Source organism: Phascolarctos cinereus, unplaced genomic scaffold (assembly GCF_003287225.1).
Source record: "Phascolarctos cinereus isolate Bilbo 61053 unplaced genomic scaffold, phaCin_HiC Scaffold_5;HRSCAF=322, whole genome shotgun sequence".
NCBI classification, from domain to species: domain Eukaryota; kingdom Metazoa; phylum Chordata; class Mammalia; order Diprotodontia; family Phascolarctidae; genus Phascolarctos; species Phascolarctos cinereus.
In genome coordinates this window covers 340,564,233-340,581,128 of record NW_027555958.1, presented here as the reverse complement: position 1 = coordinate 340,581,128, position 16,896 = coordinate 340,564,233, and the positions used below count along the sequence as shown (strand labels likewise).

Sequence of the window (16,896 nt, the reverse complement as noted above, 5' to 3'; positions counted from 1 at the left end):
TTACATGAACTGATGATGAGTAAAGTGAACAGAACCAGAACATTGTACACAGTAACAGCAATGACCAACTTTGATAGACTTAGCTCTTTTCAGCAATACAATGATCTAAGACAATTCTGAAAGGCTCATTATAGAAAATGTTATCCACATCCAGAGAAAGAACTATGGAGTCTGAATGCAGGTCAAAGCATACTGTTTTTTCTTTCTTTTTTTTCCTTTCTTGTGGTTTTTCTCTTTTGTTCTGATTCTTCTTTCACAACACGATTAATGCGGAAATATATTTAACATGATTGTACATGTATAACCTATATCAGATTGCTTGCTATCTTGTGGAGAGGGGAGAGGAGAGAGGGAGAAAAAAATTTAGAACTTAAAATCTTATAAAAGTGAATGTTGAAAACTATCTTTACATGTAGTATGAACAAAATACTATTAAATGAAAAATATAATGCTTACATATCACTTCTTACTAAAATACAGATTACATTAATATATCTCCCACCTTGCTTGTTCCATATGCTTATTCCACAACAAGAATTATTTTAAATCCTAGCTCTTCAGCGCCAATTTTAGCATCATCCTGTAATAAAACTCAGAAGCTAGAACATATACCCAATGGCTTGCTATTACTTTTCTTCTTATCTTAATAAGCAGGAACCAGAGTAAAAGTAGTATAAAATTTCTCTTGCCTCTATTTCATTCCACCCTCAAGACTCAACACACAGATATAATTTAGTCTTAACTAATCCAAAATATTTATTTCTGTTTACCTAGTCACCATTTCTTTTTCCTTGTTAGATGCGTGTCCTCCAGTACTGAGAGGCCTGCTTGCTGCAGATAAGAAGTATAAGCGATGGTTTTTGAAATACTGATCGATTAAAGGAAGTACAACCTGAATGAAAGCAGAGAAAAATAGATACCATCATCTCAAGTGTACTTAATGTTTTGGATATGGCCAGTATATGTTTTGAGAGTGTGATATAAGCTAGAATTATATGCAAAAAGTCCTCCCATATTCATAGCTATGTCATTCAGCAGCAGGATTCTAAATTTTGCTTCTTTAGTTCAACTGACTACCTAGAACTGGGAAGGTGGATACATAAAGTAATAAACTGTAAGGTGATTTTAGAATTCCTAGTTCCTTCCACAAAATATTTCAATACCTAACAGGTTCTATTAGGCTTAAATAAGGAAGTAGATTTTCATTGATGACTAGAATAAAATTTAAATTACTTAGAAGAAATTTGTTAGATTCATTTTACCACAGGTTTAATAGGGTGGTAGAGGGAATGACCATTATGGTTCTCTTTTATAGACAAGTAATAGGAAACAATTATAAGTAAACATTGGAGATCACAGAGTGTATTATTCCTTGTCACTATTAATTACTGACTTAAGGAGAGCTTCAATTAAATATGTGGCATGTAAGCCTGCTTCTGAATTTTTTTAAATTTGTAAACAAGAAGTATTTTTATGAAGTTTAACTTCTCCTTTTACAAGAGACAATGAGCCGGTTTTTAAAACCACAATATTGTTGAAGTGTTCTCATTAAGAAATAGAGATATATTCCCATTCTAATCAATACAATTCACACAAATATGAGGACTTTTAGATCAAGACAACCTTCTAGTTTGCTCACATTTAGTTGCTATTTGGAATATCAAATAGAGAGAGAAGTGGAAGCATGAGACAAAGTGCTGCGAAGAAAGGGAGAACATTTATTTCAAGGATTCATGCATTTTCATGCCACGGAATATTTACATTTCCATATCATCAAATAAAATTCACATTTTCATACAAAAGCATCTTAAACACAGGCAAATAATTAAATACCACAGCTCGTAAACAAACACGGTAGCAACAAGAGTATACTGTACTTTAGCGAAGAATTTGATCTCCTGTTCATAAGGAAAATGCTCCCCTTTGCTTCTGATGCCACCATCTGTAAAAACAAAAAGGTTTTAAATGGATACTGCATTTCAAAAACTGATCACCATTCTACTTTTTCAGCATGCAAAGTGAATAATTTACAATAACAGAACCTCAATCAATGTTATCCTGTGAAGTTAAACGAAAAACAAAACAAAAAAAATAATAATACGGGGATTTGGGATTGTGAATAAGCAAAGACTACTGTATTGTACTGTATTTTTTTTTCAAAAAAAAAGACAAACAAATCAATGTATACATACAATTTCTATTTCTATACATACTTGGATAGAATTAGAATAGATCTGACACGTGGCAGACAAACTTTTTCAGAATGAAGTAAAAGTATGCCATCAAGGCATTCTTTAACATTAATGGAGAAGAGAATGTCACTGAGAAAGGGGAATGGAAAATGTAATGACAAAACTGTTGATTAGACTTCAGTCATTGAAACTGGTCTTCAAAATTTCTTTTATTTTGAAGGAGATGTTGGGGTGGAAGGCAAAGAGGCAAAGCACCTTGTCCACGGTCACCCAGTTAATGAATGCAGAAGCAGAGCTTAAACTGAGTTTTCCTGGCCCCAACATCATACCGTATGCTGTGCTGTTTCTCAGGTTCTAACTCTCTAATCAAAACATCTCATCAGAAAATTAAAGAATCAGGTTAGATGACACACAATGTGTTACAAAAGATAATTTAGATAACAGCCTGAAAATCTTGGATTTCCCCCACTGCTTAGAAAAGATCATCTCCAACTTGATATATAACGAATCTCTAGAGTCGGAGGGGATTTTCAAAGTTACCTAAGAGCACAAAGCTTTTCTAATATATGCCTGACAAGGGGTCATCCATTTTCTAAATGAACAATTATTTAACTGGTCCACCAATAGAAAATTCAAAAAACTGGGGCTATACTTTTTGATGATCTTTAGTTATTTGGATATGAGTTTCAGGAAGTTTTCCTTAACATTGAGTCAAATCTATAAATTGTCTCATTTATAAAAACTTTATTCACAAATTGCGTTTTTTTTCTTCTCAGAATTGGTGGGGTGATCAGGCTCCAGCCCTAAGATCATGTCTCTTGAAGCCTCCCAATTTCTCAGTAGGCCCCTGTCCTGTGGGAAAATTTTCTCTTGTTGCAGAACACAATCTGTTATCAGAACAGACAGAGGGGTACCTGTTCAAAGATTTTTGTCCCTGGCAGGCCCAGGGGCTCTCACTCCCGCCAGATCCCCATGGTCCATACTTCTGATTCTCTATATTTTCCCATCCATAGCTCCCTAAAACACCTGTACCCCTTGGCTTTAACTAATTAGTAATCCTGGCATTCCTTTTCCATGCCCCTTTTCCATATAAGCCCTAGCCCCAACATCCCTCTCTCACAGGTTCCCTAAGGACTGTTGCCTGCTTTTGCTAAAGTGTTACAATAATCTTTTTGCCACTTGACTAAGAGAAGGCTCATAGGACATACTTCCAATTATCTGAAGATGGCAAGAATGCCCTCCATAATTATTCTCTTCTCACATATAAAAGATAATATAGATTGTAATGAGAATTTAGGGGGAGAACTGGAAGGGATAGCTGCATCTGTGATTTTATTGGTACAGGGAATTCCCAGGAAGAAAACTCCCTACTAATACAGATGAGCAATTCAGCTGTGATGCAATTTTACATAGTTACTTGGGGACACCAAAAAATGGCTTACTCATGGTTATGAGAACAGGAGGTGTCACAGGCAGGCTTTGAAAACACGCTTTCTTAATTCCAATCAGTTCTCTATTTACTAAGTCTTGTAGCTTTCCAAGAAGAAGAATACATTGTATTTTTTGTGGTGTCAGCACAGGAAGGACTGTGGCAAAGGCACACCAGAATAGCTCAGAAAGTTAATAATGAGGAATCTGGGACTAAATGACACAAATACCCTGAAAACCCCAGGAACCACAAGTCCTTCATATTCATAGGTGTTGCCCACATCAGGCACCTTTGAAGACTTTATCTTTACCACTTGGCAGCCCACACTGTACTGTCAGAATGGTGACTCTTCTTCACTAAACTAGCACTTTTCCAACTGTGTGCAAGTGGTATTTGCAGTTGTGACACAATGACTGTGTGAGATGTGATCTAGAGAATAGATCCAAATAACACGAAAGCATAAGATTTCTCTGAAATTTAGGAGTTTAGGATAAATATTCATTATTGTTGAAATATAGCAGGTATGCTGCAGAGTTCAAATGGCATCACAAAGTAATCCTACTCTCTGAAGCCTTCTTTAAAACGTGGTCTTCCATTCACCCCCCTTGTCAAATGCATATTTGGTTGATGTCTACAGTTTAGTACAGTGCCTTGCACTGAGCAGCTGCTTAATAAATATTTGTTAAATATAAATATGAATGCCAGTCGTATTCAAGTCTATTTGGTGACACTGAAGCATAAGCCAATTGATCCAGAAGTTTAGTGATCAGGAATGAAGAGTGATTATATAATGGACCTGTCGTCTTGAGCTCATTACTTTTAGTTTTTACAAAATATACTAGCCACATTATGTGGATGGTCATAGGAACTTCAAAATTCAAATAATGATAAATGTATGGAACTATATAAGGAATTTCATCACTTAAATTATGTCAAAGCTAAATTTTGCCCAGATTAAACATTAACAATTTTCAGAAATTAAACATGAAATGTCATTTATTTGTGTGTGTATACATATGCATGTGTTTTTAATGTTTACATATGGTTTTATATCTTATATATATATATACACATATATGCATATATGTTCTTGCTTAAAATAAATAAAAAAATAAAGTGAATAACATATTTTCTGTGTAAGTGATACAATTTAAATAAGGCTATATTTAAATTCTCACTCTCTCCTTAATCCTGATTCTCATGTTCAAAGACTAAATGGAGAAAATAAATATTTGCCACTTAAATCATAAATAAGTAGGTAAATCAGTATGTCTAGCAGAAGAGAAATATTTAAAAAAAACTGAAATTAATAAATTTCATATTTGGAATCTTGGAAAAATGTGGCTGTAATAAACAGAGATGTGCCTGCTATACTTTCCATTCATTCTGCTTCTTAGTTTTTCCTGTTTCAGCCATTCTAGGAAAGGTGTGGACACTCTCAATGATTATCAAGAAGAATAATTTTGGATGGTTAAAACTTTATCAGTTTAATTCCACTCTCTTCCATAGATTTGTGGCCAAATACAGAGTTTGACATAAAAACTGAATATTACCCTCTTATTTACACATCAGTCTTGATTTATAGAAGAATATATTTGGAGGCATTAATTTGTTGTTGTTATTCCACGTTGTTGTTTGGTTGTTTCAGTTGTGTCCAACTCTTCATTTCCCCACTTGGGGTTTTATTGGCAAAGATACTGGAGTGGGTGAGGAAACTGAGGCAAACAGGGTTAAGTGCCCAAGTTCACACAGTAAGTGTTTGAGGCCATATTTGAACTAACGAAGATAAGCCTTCCTAACTACAGGCCCAGCACACTATCCACTGCCCCAGAAGTATTAATCAGACACTATAAATTCAAAGAAAAATTTGTTTTTCCTCTGTTTTTCAATCCATGTTGGATGTCACATAATATATAATATTACTGCCTGGTTCACTCATATGCATAACCAGGAATATTATGATAAAATCAATCGCTAAAACTGTAATACACATTTCCTTGCCTTTTACCTAATGTTTCCTTCCTCTACCCCACAACTCCTGAAAAAAAAATGAAGACAGGAGATTAGAGGAGACTAGATCATTTTCTGAGATCCTTGGAGGCCCTTCCAATTCAGATCTTCTTTCTTTAGATGAATCAGAAACTTCAAAATATCAGAAGATGTAACTTCTAACACACATAAATAATATATATGTACACATATATATTATTTATATTAAGTTCTTTTGAACATGAAGATCAAAGACCCACTATTATTCTGATTTAGTTGTCCAATTAAATACCACTAATTCAGAGGAATATATGGAAGAAAATAGCTGGGTGTTTTTTTTTTCCAGAATATCAGACATAGTTTCAACTAGAGTATATATTATAAACTAAGCTATGGTGCATCTACCTTAAAGCCAAGAAGCTTAGAAAGAGAGTTGGGAAGAAGGACTCCCATTATGAATGAAAAATTGGATTAGAAATGCAGAAGGAGTAAGGATAAGAGAGCTTCTCAAGATTTCACTGGAAAAGCTGTAGCCATATTTAAGACTAGGAGAAGTGCCAGGAACAAGAAAATCCTAGTATATGAGTTTATAATTCTTCAGAGCCATAAGCATATGAGGCTTATTTCATTAGGGAATATTTTTTAATGCAGAAAAGGCAAATATTTACTGAATGTTCAATGAGAAATGCCATTCTTTTTATTATCAACTCAGATTCGGCTTTACTTACAAACTACAAAAATTAGAAATGGGACACAAACTATCAAGTTCATTTTGAGCCATAAGGATATGTCTAGATATACTTAGCACATCTGACATACATGCTTATGATCTGAGCAAAGAAACAACAAAAAGAGACAGAGAGCAGAAGAGGTCTGATGGAGAAAGAGGAAAGGGCTATATATTTCCAATTTTACAGCGCCCTGACAGAAGCAGTAACAAGGTTGTTGAAAGTACAGAGATACATTAAAAAATGAGAGAGATATAGAGGGGAAAAAGGAAAAATACCTTTTTCCTCTAAAACATTCTTTCCACAAAATAGCAGCTATTCATTTATATTAGAAAAGGATATGTGATAGGGTGAGGAGAGTGAAGTCTGATGCAAAATGGTTTGTGAATGAACTGAAATTTTATGGTAGAATGTAATACAACAGCAGCTAGGTGGTTCCGTGGATAGAGCACAAGGCTAGAGTCAGGAACACCACACTTCAAATCTGGTCCCAGACATTTACTAATTGTGTGTCCCTGGGCAAGTCACTAACTCTGTTTGCCCTAGTTTCCTCTTCTGTAAAATGAGCTGGAAAAGGAAATGGCAAACCCACTCCAGTATCTTTGCCACAAAACCCCAGATGGGGTCATTAATAGTTAGCCATGACTGAAACGACTGAACAACATAAATATGATAATAATACAATACAATATTTATATGTTATATATAATTAATCATAGCAGAATGAAGATGAGTGATGGCTATCTCAACTATTGAGTGTTCTGCAATGATGAAATCTAATTTATATTTTATTATATTAATTATAAAAATGTTCTCTATGGTGTTACTTGGTACTTGCCATGTCCAATGGCTATCATTTTTGTTAAAGAAAGTAATTTAAAAGCAGATTGTATTTTAACAGTCAGGAAAATATTTTTGATGATGTGGTAGTAACCCTGAATCTATACATTCAAACCACTGACTCACAAGGTTTAGGATCAGAACTAGTAAAAAATAAAATAAAATAAACAAAAAAAAACAAGAAAAATGAGAGGAGATATGGAAAATAATTGAAAGAACTTAACCTTGAATGATTTTAAAACATAATTTAAAATTTTTTAAAATGAAAATGGACAGAATTAAGTGAAATCAACACTGACTACAATGATTTTATCCAGAAGTTTATACAATCTAAATTAATAGTCACAATAAGGAGACCAAGAGTCCAGAATAGTCAATACACATCTAATTTATGTGCTGAGCAGAAATGGCTTTTAACACCAAATTAGAGTGTAAATTCTTTGTAAAATCTTATTGAAGATAAATGTATCTCATAAAGCAGAGAGAGCAGTGGAGTATAAACTACTCTGAAGAAAGGTTAACAGATACCCAAGTAAGCAAAGTCATCTTGAGAGCACTCGAAGAGGAAAACTGAAGACGATAAACAAGAAAAACTTTTTTTAAAACTATAGTGACAAACTGTTTTCTCTATGAAGGGCAATGGAACTACTACCCTTGGATTTTAACAACCCAGCTCTAGACGTGCTTTTAGAAGAAACAGAAACAACACTAAAGTATATAAAGATGAGAAAACCAGCCAGAATGAACCAAGTATATATAGAAGGGATCCATGCTGGCGGTTATAAAATTGTGGGGATGCTGAATGACCACTATACAAAGCATATGCAGGAAGGGAAGATACAAAAGGTGTGGGAAAAATCCAAGACTTTATGAAGACAAAATAATGCCACCAAGAAAAGATCAATAAATACTAGCCTGTATGCTACTCTTCTATACACACAAAATTTAATTATATAAGAATTGTATGTTAATATTATTTATACATTTATATAAGAATTGAGAAATATTCTTGATGAAAGTATAAGGGAACAAACAGGTTTTCATAACTGATATTCAACAATGGACTACATCTTAACTAATTCAATTTAGAATTAATTGAAAGAGAGAAACTATGAGATCTGATTGTGTTTACAGGTTGTTAATGAAAAAGTAATTGTTCAGTAGAACAAAGATTTTTAAACAAAGTGTCTCCCATATATACTCAAAATAATTCATGATTCCTTGGAAAATATAATAATAAAAACAATCCTGTTCAATGGCCTTCTGATAAAAAAATATTAAGAGAAATATAAAAGACGGAGATGTATACTTGTTAAAAGTGTTTAGCACTGTGATGGGGGAGATCCAACACAGAATCTGGGTCAATTAAAGACTTCATATATGTTGCCTGGGTCCTCCAGTTTCTGCCTCAAGCCCCGGAACATTATAAAATAGTTTAGAAGAGACCTTCAAATACTCAACGGAGTTTGACCTATCCCTCAACACAAGAAAGATTGAAAGATTGGTCTATTGGTTAGATTTGAACATGTATTTGGTTGGATATATAAAGCTTGTATATCAGTATCTGAGAAAGATGGTAAAGAGAAACAATGAGCTGGGCCCAGAGCTGAAAAGGAGCAGGAAAGAAGGCTGGCTGCATTGCTTTGGTGAAATGTCAAAGCTAATTTACTGACACCAAGCTTCCCATGAAATCAAAGGTTTATCTTTTTTAATAATAACATTCTACCAGTATAGAGAAACATGGCTGAGAGAAACACAAAATGCAACTGCCTTTAAAGAACTAAAAATGAGTACCAAATGAACAGCAATAAAGAGAGTCGAGTAGGGATGAGTGGGTTGTAACACACAAACAATGAAGAACTCCAAAACAGAATGGGTACCAAAGTAATTATTAAGGAATTGTATGATATGAAGAGAATATATGTTGGTCATGTGATAAGAACAAGTGATGCTAGGTAGAGAGCCAGAGTATTATTGGTACCCTTATAATGTCAGGATAAAAGGGAAGAAAAAAAAAACCACACACACATAAAACTCCAGCACTTTGGTTTTACCCCTAGTGGTAAACTTTTGGGAGGACATGAATAACAGAAGCACAGGATAGGAAAGGATAGATGGGTTTTGATATGCATCACTGACAGTAACTCCCAAACTGATGAGACCACAGATCCATTTTTGTGTTTTAGTAAATTTAAAAAATAACAATGCTTTATAATTTACAAAGTTTTCATACCATGTATCATCCAATTTGATCTTTAAAACACTAAGAAGTAAACATTGTAAATATTATTATTCCCATTTCAAAGAGGAAAAAACTAACTCTGAGGGAAACTAATTGATTTGTTCATAGCCATACAACTAGAATTAGATAGATTTGGGGCTTTACCCAAATTCTTACCTTTTTCTTTCCACTACACTACATCACTTAAATGGTCTTTTCTTTTTATGTGCTTTCAAATAATTAACATTTCCTAATCAAAACCATTAATCATATTTTGGCCAAAGAAGATGGGATATCACCCAAAATTTAACCACATCTAAAAATTAATAATTGACTAGTGCTCAATAGAATTCTGAATAGCTTAGTATGAGGGTATATTCAATGCCTTAATTAATGGAAGAGTAAGCATCAAAGACTATCTCATGATCTTTTTTTTTCCTTGCCCTGATATTAACAATCTTATTCTCAAGTGTGCAAAAATGTATTTGTTACTAAAAGGACCATGGCATCATACCAAACTCCAAAATATATTGATGAGCTTCATCCACATATCTGATAAGCTGTTGAAGGAAACTATAGGCAAAGCGTTTCTCAATTGAAGGTGTGTCCAATTCCAAGTCCTTGAATCCCCTTAAAAAGAAAATACAAACAACTAAGGTTATACAAGGTCAACTAAATGATTAAATTTTACAAAACATAAGAATGTTTCTTAGGGTACCTTTACCCCTATATTATTACTTATAAAAATAGTTGAAAACAAGAGCTAGAAATAATCTCCAATGAATATGTACTTCTGATCTAATATTAAGAACTAATTAATAATTTATTCTGAGATGGTTAAGTTACATGGGTCTTTGGTATAATATCATATGATTTAAAAATATAATTAGCATCAACTGAATCTGATAATAATTGTGGATGTGAATTGTAGAATCAAGTGGAACACATGGCTATAAAAGAAAAGTCAGTGTTTTGGGTTTTTTTCATTAAAAAGAAACTTTGTTAATTTGCTCTTTTTTTAATATACTACACCAACCCCCAAGGTGACAATTAGTGAGGAACCATTACGCTTGCTTAATAGTTAATCTTTTGTTATAGATATTTAAATATTTCTTGAAAAAGGTAACTGCCACTAGATAAATTATTATTTTACCTGGATACTGCATAGCCGTTTATCTGTAAAAACTTGAGAATATCCTGTGCTTTCTCTCTATCTTTGGCTTTTTCTTTGGCTGTCAAAGTATCATAGGGTACCAGAAGGGGATGGTTGCCACCTCCTACTAGAATATTAAAAAAAGAACACAAAACGGTAATTAATTCTATTGTTTCCTTCAAAATGCTACTTAATCTTAGAATAGAAGAAACTTTTCTTTCCTCAATTATTAGAGGTTCCTACTCCCATTTTTTTAACCTCCTACAGTATTTATTTTACATACACTTATTTATGTATCTGTTATCTCCCTAGGTGGAACATAAGGTCCCTGAGGGCAGGGACTGTTTCATTTTATTTTGTCTTTACATCCCTACAACCAGTACAGAGTTCAAGGTACACTATATACTTAGTAAATACTAACTGATCAGCTGATAAGTAGAAAATGCTTGGAGATGCAAAATACCTTCATCTGTAATGTGACCAAGCAGTAGAACTTTGAGAATTTTGCCTCTTTTTACTTAGGCCATCTTCCTAAGACTTTATTTTTATGCAATTTAGCAAGGGATGACAAAACCCAATACAAATTGATACATAAAGTGGTAAAATTCAGTTCTATCAAATATACATCTTCTGGTTCTCACAAACTTATTGATTGCTTTGCGTAAAAGTATTAGGGATTTTTGTCTCCTGCCTCTCTTCTATCTCCTTAGTTGGATCCACTTCTTCCTCATGGCTTTTAAAAGTAAGCCTACACTTTACCTAGTCTACTAAAGTTCTAACTTTTTCATTACCATAGGATAATACCAATGCTTAACCAATACCCTTTTAGTCACATGGCCTGGATTGCTCCAGAAGTCTTCCAGCAGTCTACTGAAAGCATATGATTCTCCTTCATTTAATTTTTTATGCCACAGAATAACCTTTCTTAAATAACACTTATTAATAAATCACCTCAAAAACCTTCAGTAGACTCATATCTTTTTAAAAATCATGTCAAGTCTAAACTTTTTGTCCAATTTTCAAGAACGGCCTGAAATCAAATAGTCCTCTGACATAAAATTCAACACTCTTGTCACTGTACCATATATTTATACAGGAAAAAGTGACAAAGAATTTGTATTCATCGCAATTGGCCTCTTAGAATTTCCATTAGGTCTTCTACCCTTGTACCTTCTCAAGGATAACATGCTTGAGAGAAGCTGAGGTCTAAATGTTCTGGGAGCTATGAGGATTAACAACATAAGAAAATTCCTGAAATAACTTTTATTAAATTGAACATTTTGTTTGATTAATCTTGTACATATCTAAACTTTTAAAATAGTACTGTCACTACTTTGATTTGGCTACAAATTTTTAGGATGATTTTAAATTTTGTTTTTCGAATCTAAAATAGTAAAAGGAAAAATGTCGTATGCTTCCTGCTGAAGGAATACAGTATTTGATTTACAGATAATGAAATCTGTGGAAATGGAGTTGCTGTAATGAATCTGCTTGGCCATTAGGTGACAGTACAATATCACAACTGAAGGGAAAAAAAGTGTTGTAACATACCAAACATCAAAAATGTAAAGGAACCATCAACTATCTTATAAACTGATATTCACGATAATCTGTAGAATCCCATCTCAGCCCTAGCATCAGTGAATAATAAATTTTCCATGTTACACAGAGAAAGATCCCTTAATACATCACTCTTTATGATGTGGACATGGTTTGACTTGTAGCAAAATCAAATTAAGAGTGGAATAAAGTACTTTACTGTGGGGTTTTACTAAAATATATATTTTTAGTTCTGAATATCTTATCTAAAATTCATTATATTTAACAGCTATCATGATGTCTCCATCTTCTGAGAAGATACAGAATAAAATATTCAGTCAATTTACATCCTACACAATTATCATAATTTGTTGATTTAATTTACAACACAGGAGAAGGTTAAATCAAATCCTAACAGATACATCTGAAAATAAAGGGAACAGAATAAAGGCCTCTTAATTCCAGTTCCTTCCCTCTGTTAATTATTTCCATTATTTATCCTGTATACAGCTTGCTTTGAATTTTTGCCCGTTTGCATGTTACCTCCCCCACTAAATTTGTTAGCTCCTTGAGGTCTTTTGCCTCTTTTCATATCCCTAGCACATTATATGGCACATAGTGGGTGATAGTAAATTTTTATTAACTGAGTGAAAAAAATTTTAATTACCTTTTTATTTGATGATGATGAGAGACATGATGTCTCTCAATTAAGTTGTGAGCAGACAACCATGTTACATGAGCAACAGAAGGCTGAGCGTACGTGAAGAAAGTTTAGTGTTATTAGAGGGCACACAAATGACACATGTAATTATTACTGTGTATGCAATACACAGGAATACTTGAAGGCTTTGGGACTTTGTTGGTGTGAACACTCCTTCCTCTAGCCTAGAGTAATAAGTCCTATGACTTATTACAGGGTCTCTGAAAGTTGCTATGGCCTAAAATATGGCCTCATATCCCGTGACCAAACTGTCTCTAGGACAAGCAGCGCATAGTACATCAGGTACATACTAAAGCATTTCCAGCTTCTTAGAACCTGTCAGAACTTAGACTCCACTGGCATAGAGTTCAGGAATCCAGGTTCACCAGTGCACCATAATGATTTTAGTAGCAGAAATGATAAACATTTCTCAAAAATTACTATGCTGAGAATCACCTTTAGAAAGCAAGTTAAAGTCTAAAGTTTTTCTTTTCTTTCTGTTAGTTTTCTAGGATCTAAAAGTAATATCAATGCTGAAAGTTTCCCCTGATACCATGTACAATTTATTCTTCATTATACTCATACATACATAATATACCACAAATATACAAAAATGTATACTAATACTTAATATACTTTAAAAGTCAATGGTCCTTTAAAAAGGCCGACAGATCTTTAATCTGCTATTTCTCATGAAATTTCCATCTGAAATGGTCATCCAGCTTTCCCTATCCATCTACAAATTTGATCCCTCAGTATCTAGGCACTGAAAGGCTTGAACCGTCAAAGTTCTTCGTACAGGGTAATGGATGCCTACATTGGATCAATCAATATATTTCAAGGGAAGGAGAAGGTAGGAGACAGTAGAGAATGGAATAGGTAGGAGAGAGAGGGAAAGGGTGAGGGAAGGTAGACTCTGGCCAAGTGCACTGGTGCAGGACAGTGACAATGGAATAATGATCTTCAGGATCTGGGAGTCTTGGGAAAAAACTGAAGAGAGAAGATATCGGCTAAATGGGTAAATTGGATACTTAAGCAGATACGAACAATCAGACACATGTGCCCCCAGACCTAGCAGTTCCAAGGAATCTAGTTGCCCAAGATATGTCAGCCATGGTTCCAAAAATTCATTCACATAAAAGTCCTTGAGATAAGAAAAAAGTTTTCTAGTGAGAGAAGTCATTATTTTCTACTATGTTAATAACCAATTATTAAATTAGGATTAAGGTTTTTCCTTTCTATTTTCTCCTTCAAGGACCAGCTGGTGTAGGTCATTCAGCCAGCCTCTGAACAACAAGGCTGATGAACAAGATTGGTCTAATCCTTGGGGTACACGCTCAGAGATCTTGGGTGGGACCCTACCCAACTAGGAAAACTTACTTTTGTTCAGAGTGTAAATAGAATCTAATCTAGGAGAATTCCAGCCTTAAAACATTAAGTTTATGACCCTGCAGCCCCCCATTCTGATTTAGGGTAAGCCAGCTCATGAAGAAAAAAACCAACCTGAGTGGTCTGGGTACAGATGGATTCTTTTGTCCAGACTGCTGGAGATGGCTGAGTTGCATGATCAAGTCATGTTATCAGCAGGAGGAGCTAAAGACTTTTAGCCCACATCCTCATTAATAACGTCCCCCCCTTCATCATTTGTTCACCAATCAGGGTTGATTTTCACCTATCAGGGACACCTCCATTTCCAAAGGTATTTAAGCATTTAGTGATCTCCATGGTTTTGTCTTTGGTTACTGAAAGAAACCACTGACCATAAATTTATTATTTGCTATTTGCTAATAAAGTGATTATTAATTACCCAAAAACTGTCTCTTGGCCTTTTCATTCCTCTCACTTTCAGTTGTTGTTGAGTCATTCAGTTGTGTCTGATTCTTTGTGACTCTGTGGATCATAACACAACCATGCTGTCCATGGGGTTTTCTTGGCAAAGATACTACAGTGGTTTCCCATTTCTTCTCCAATGGATTATGGCAAACAGAGGTTAAATGACTTGCAGGATCACACAGCCAGTGTCTGAGGCCAAATTTTAACTGATGTCTTCCTGCACTCTATCCACTAAGCCACCTAGCTGCCTCCTTCTAGCTGGTTGCAAAATTCCTCTCAAGAGTCAGTTGAGGATATTTGAACTATTAACTTCGAAGTGTGATTATCAAAAGCCATACAATCAACTAGGGTTTCTTTACTGACTCCTTGTACTATTCAAGACTTCCATTAGCCTTCAGGGGGGGAAAAAAGTTACTTTTACTCATGATGGAAAATGCTGTCCACATTCAGAGAAAGAACTATGGAGTCTGAATGCAGATGGAAGCATATCATTTTCACCTTTTTTTTTGTATTTTGTAGCTTTTTTCCCTTTTGTCCTGTTTCTTTTTTCACAGCATGACTAATGTGGAAATATGTTTCCATGACTGCATATATATAATCTATATGAGTCTACTTGCCATCTCGGGAAGGGGGGAAGCAAGGGAAGGAGGGAAAAAATGTGGAATTCAAAATCTTATAAAAATGAATGTTGAAAACTATCTTTACATATAATTGGAAAAAATAAAATACTATTTACAAAAAAAGTTACTTTTTACAAAAGTAATATTACCTTTGGCTTCCAGTTCCAGTTTCTTTTTCTTTGCCCATATGTTATGATAATTTTCAGCCATCATTTCTGCCATCGCCTTAAGGAAACAAAGGAAATAGCTGATTGATTTATTACAACATACATGGACAGTTAAAGGAGTGAAAAAAGATCATATTAAAATTTTACTTAATGGACTAATTTTAATTTATGCTACTTAGAACTTGACATTGTTTTCCAAGTTAAGACTATTTACTATCAAGTAAGCAAATGAGGATTTATTAGGTACCTACTATGTGCTGCAGGCTGGAGATATAAAGACAAATGAGAAACAAATACGTTGTTAAAGTCTAAAGGCACTACGTCATGTAAATATATAATAAATACCAACACATATAAAGTAAATACAAGGTAACCTTGGAGGAGAAGGTACTAACAGATAGTGGCACCAGGAAAGGTCTCAAGTAAAAAGTGATGCTTGAGCTAATTCTTGAAGGAAACTAGGGATTCTAAGAGGTGGAGCTGAGGAGTAAGAACACATCAGAATGAAGATGGGAATATCCTGGGTGAAGAACAGCAACTAACACACTGTAGAGTGCATGGAGGGGAACAATGTATAAGAAGTTTATAAAGGAAAAGATCAAGCTGTGAAAACTTAAATGTGAAACACAAGGAGTTCATATTTGGCCATGGAAGTAGTAAGGAGCCAGTGAAATTTATTATAAGGGGGGCATGAGCTGGCAGTGTGACATGATCAGGCCTGCACTTTAGGAAAATTACTTTGGTGTCTATGTAGACTGCAGATAAGAGTGGGAAGAGACTTGAATTGGGGAAATCCAGGGCCTCAACCAGAATGCTGGTATTTGTGAGTGACAAGCAGGGGACAGAATTTTGCAACTAGTTGGATATATCAAGTGAGACAGAATTATAATGTTTCAGATGCCTATGTCTTCACTCCTCTTCAGATTTCACTCTTGACTGTGTTCTTCTCTGAGTTCACTCCACCCCTGGACTTCACACAATGAAGGACCTTCTATACATGAGGCCTGTTGCTGTGATCGGTTAGTGCCTCTCAGAACCTCCATTTTGAAGAGGAAGCACAGTACATACTTCTGACTCTCTTAAGCTTTACAGAACTGCAGGTCAAAAGCTAGGGATGGATACATTAAATCTGGCAGTCATCTCAACAGAGACGACAACTGAACTTCTGAGAGTTGAGATTACCAAATGAGAGAGTATATAAAGTGGAGAGAAGAGGGCCCAAGATTGAGCTTTAAAATGAAGAAATTTAGAAAGCATGTCATGGATGATGATCCCACAAAGGGGACTGAAAATGGTCATATAGTTAGAAGGAGAACAAAGAGAAATCAGTATCACAGAAAACCTGAGAGGAGAGAATTTCTAGGAGAGGTCCTGAACAACGTTAAAGGCTGCAGTGAGGTAAGAAAGTTAAAGAAGGATGAGGATTGAGAAAAGGGTCTTTAGATTTAGCAATTAAAAGATCATTGATAACTTAGGAGATGGTAC

At 34.6% G+C, this 16,896-nt stretch overlaps 1 protein-coding gene across 1 annotated transcript in view; it reads right to left on the bottom strand.

Annotated features, from left to right (window-relative positions):
- Positions 1-16,896, bottom strand: part of RYR2 (ryanodine receptor 2) — a 794,727-nt gene that overhangs the window by 209,647 nt on the left and 568,184 nt on the right. The window contains 5 exon segments of the mRNA XM_078156251.1: positions 771-892; positions 1,878-1,942; positions 9,914-10,029; positions 10,553-10,676; positions 15,394-15,469. Of these exon segments, the coding sequence (XP_078012377.1) occupies positions 771-892; positions 1,878-1,942; positions 9,914-10,029; positions 10,553-10,676; positions 15,394-15,469 (503 nt within the window).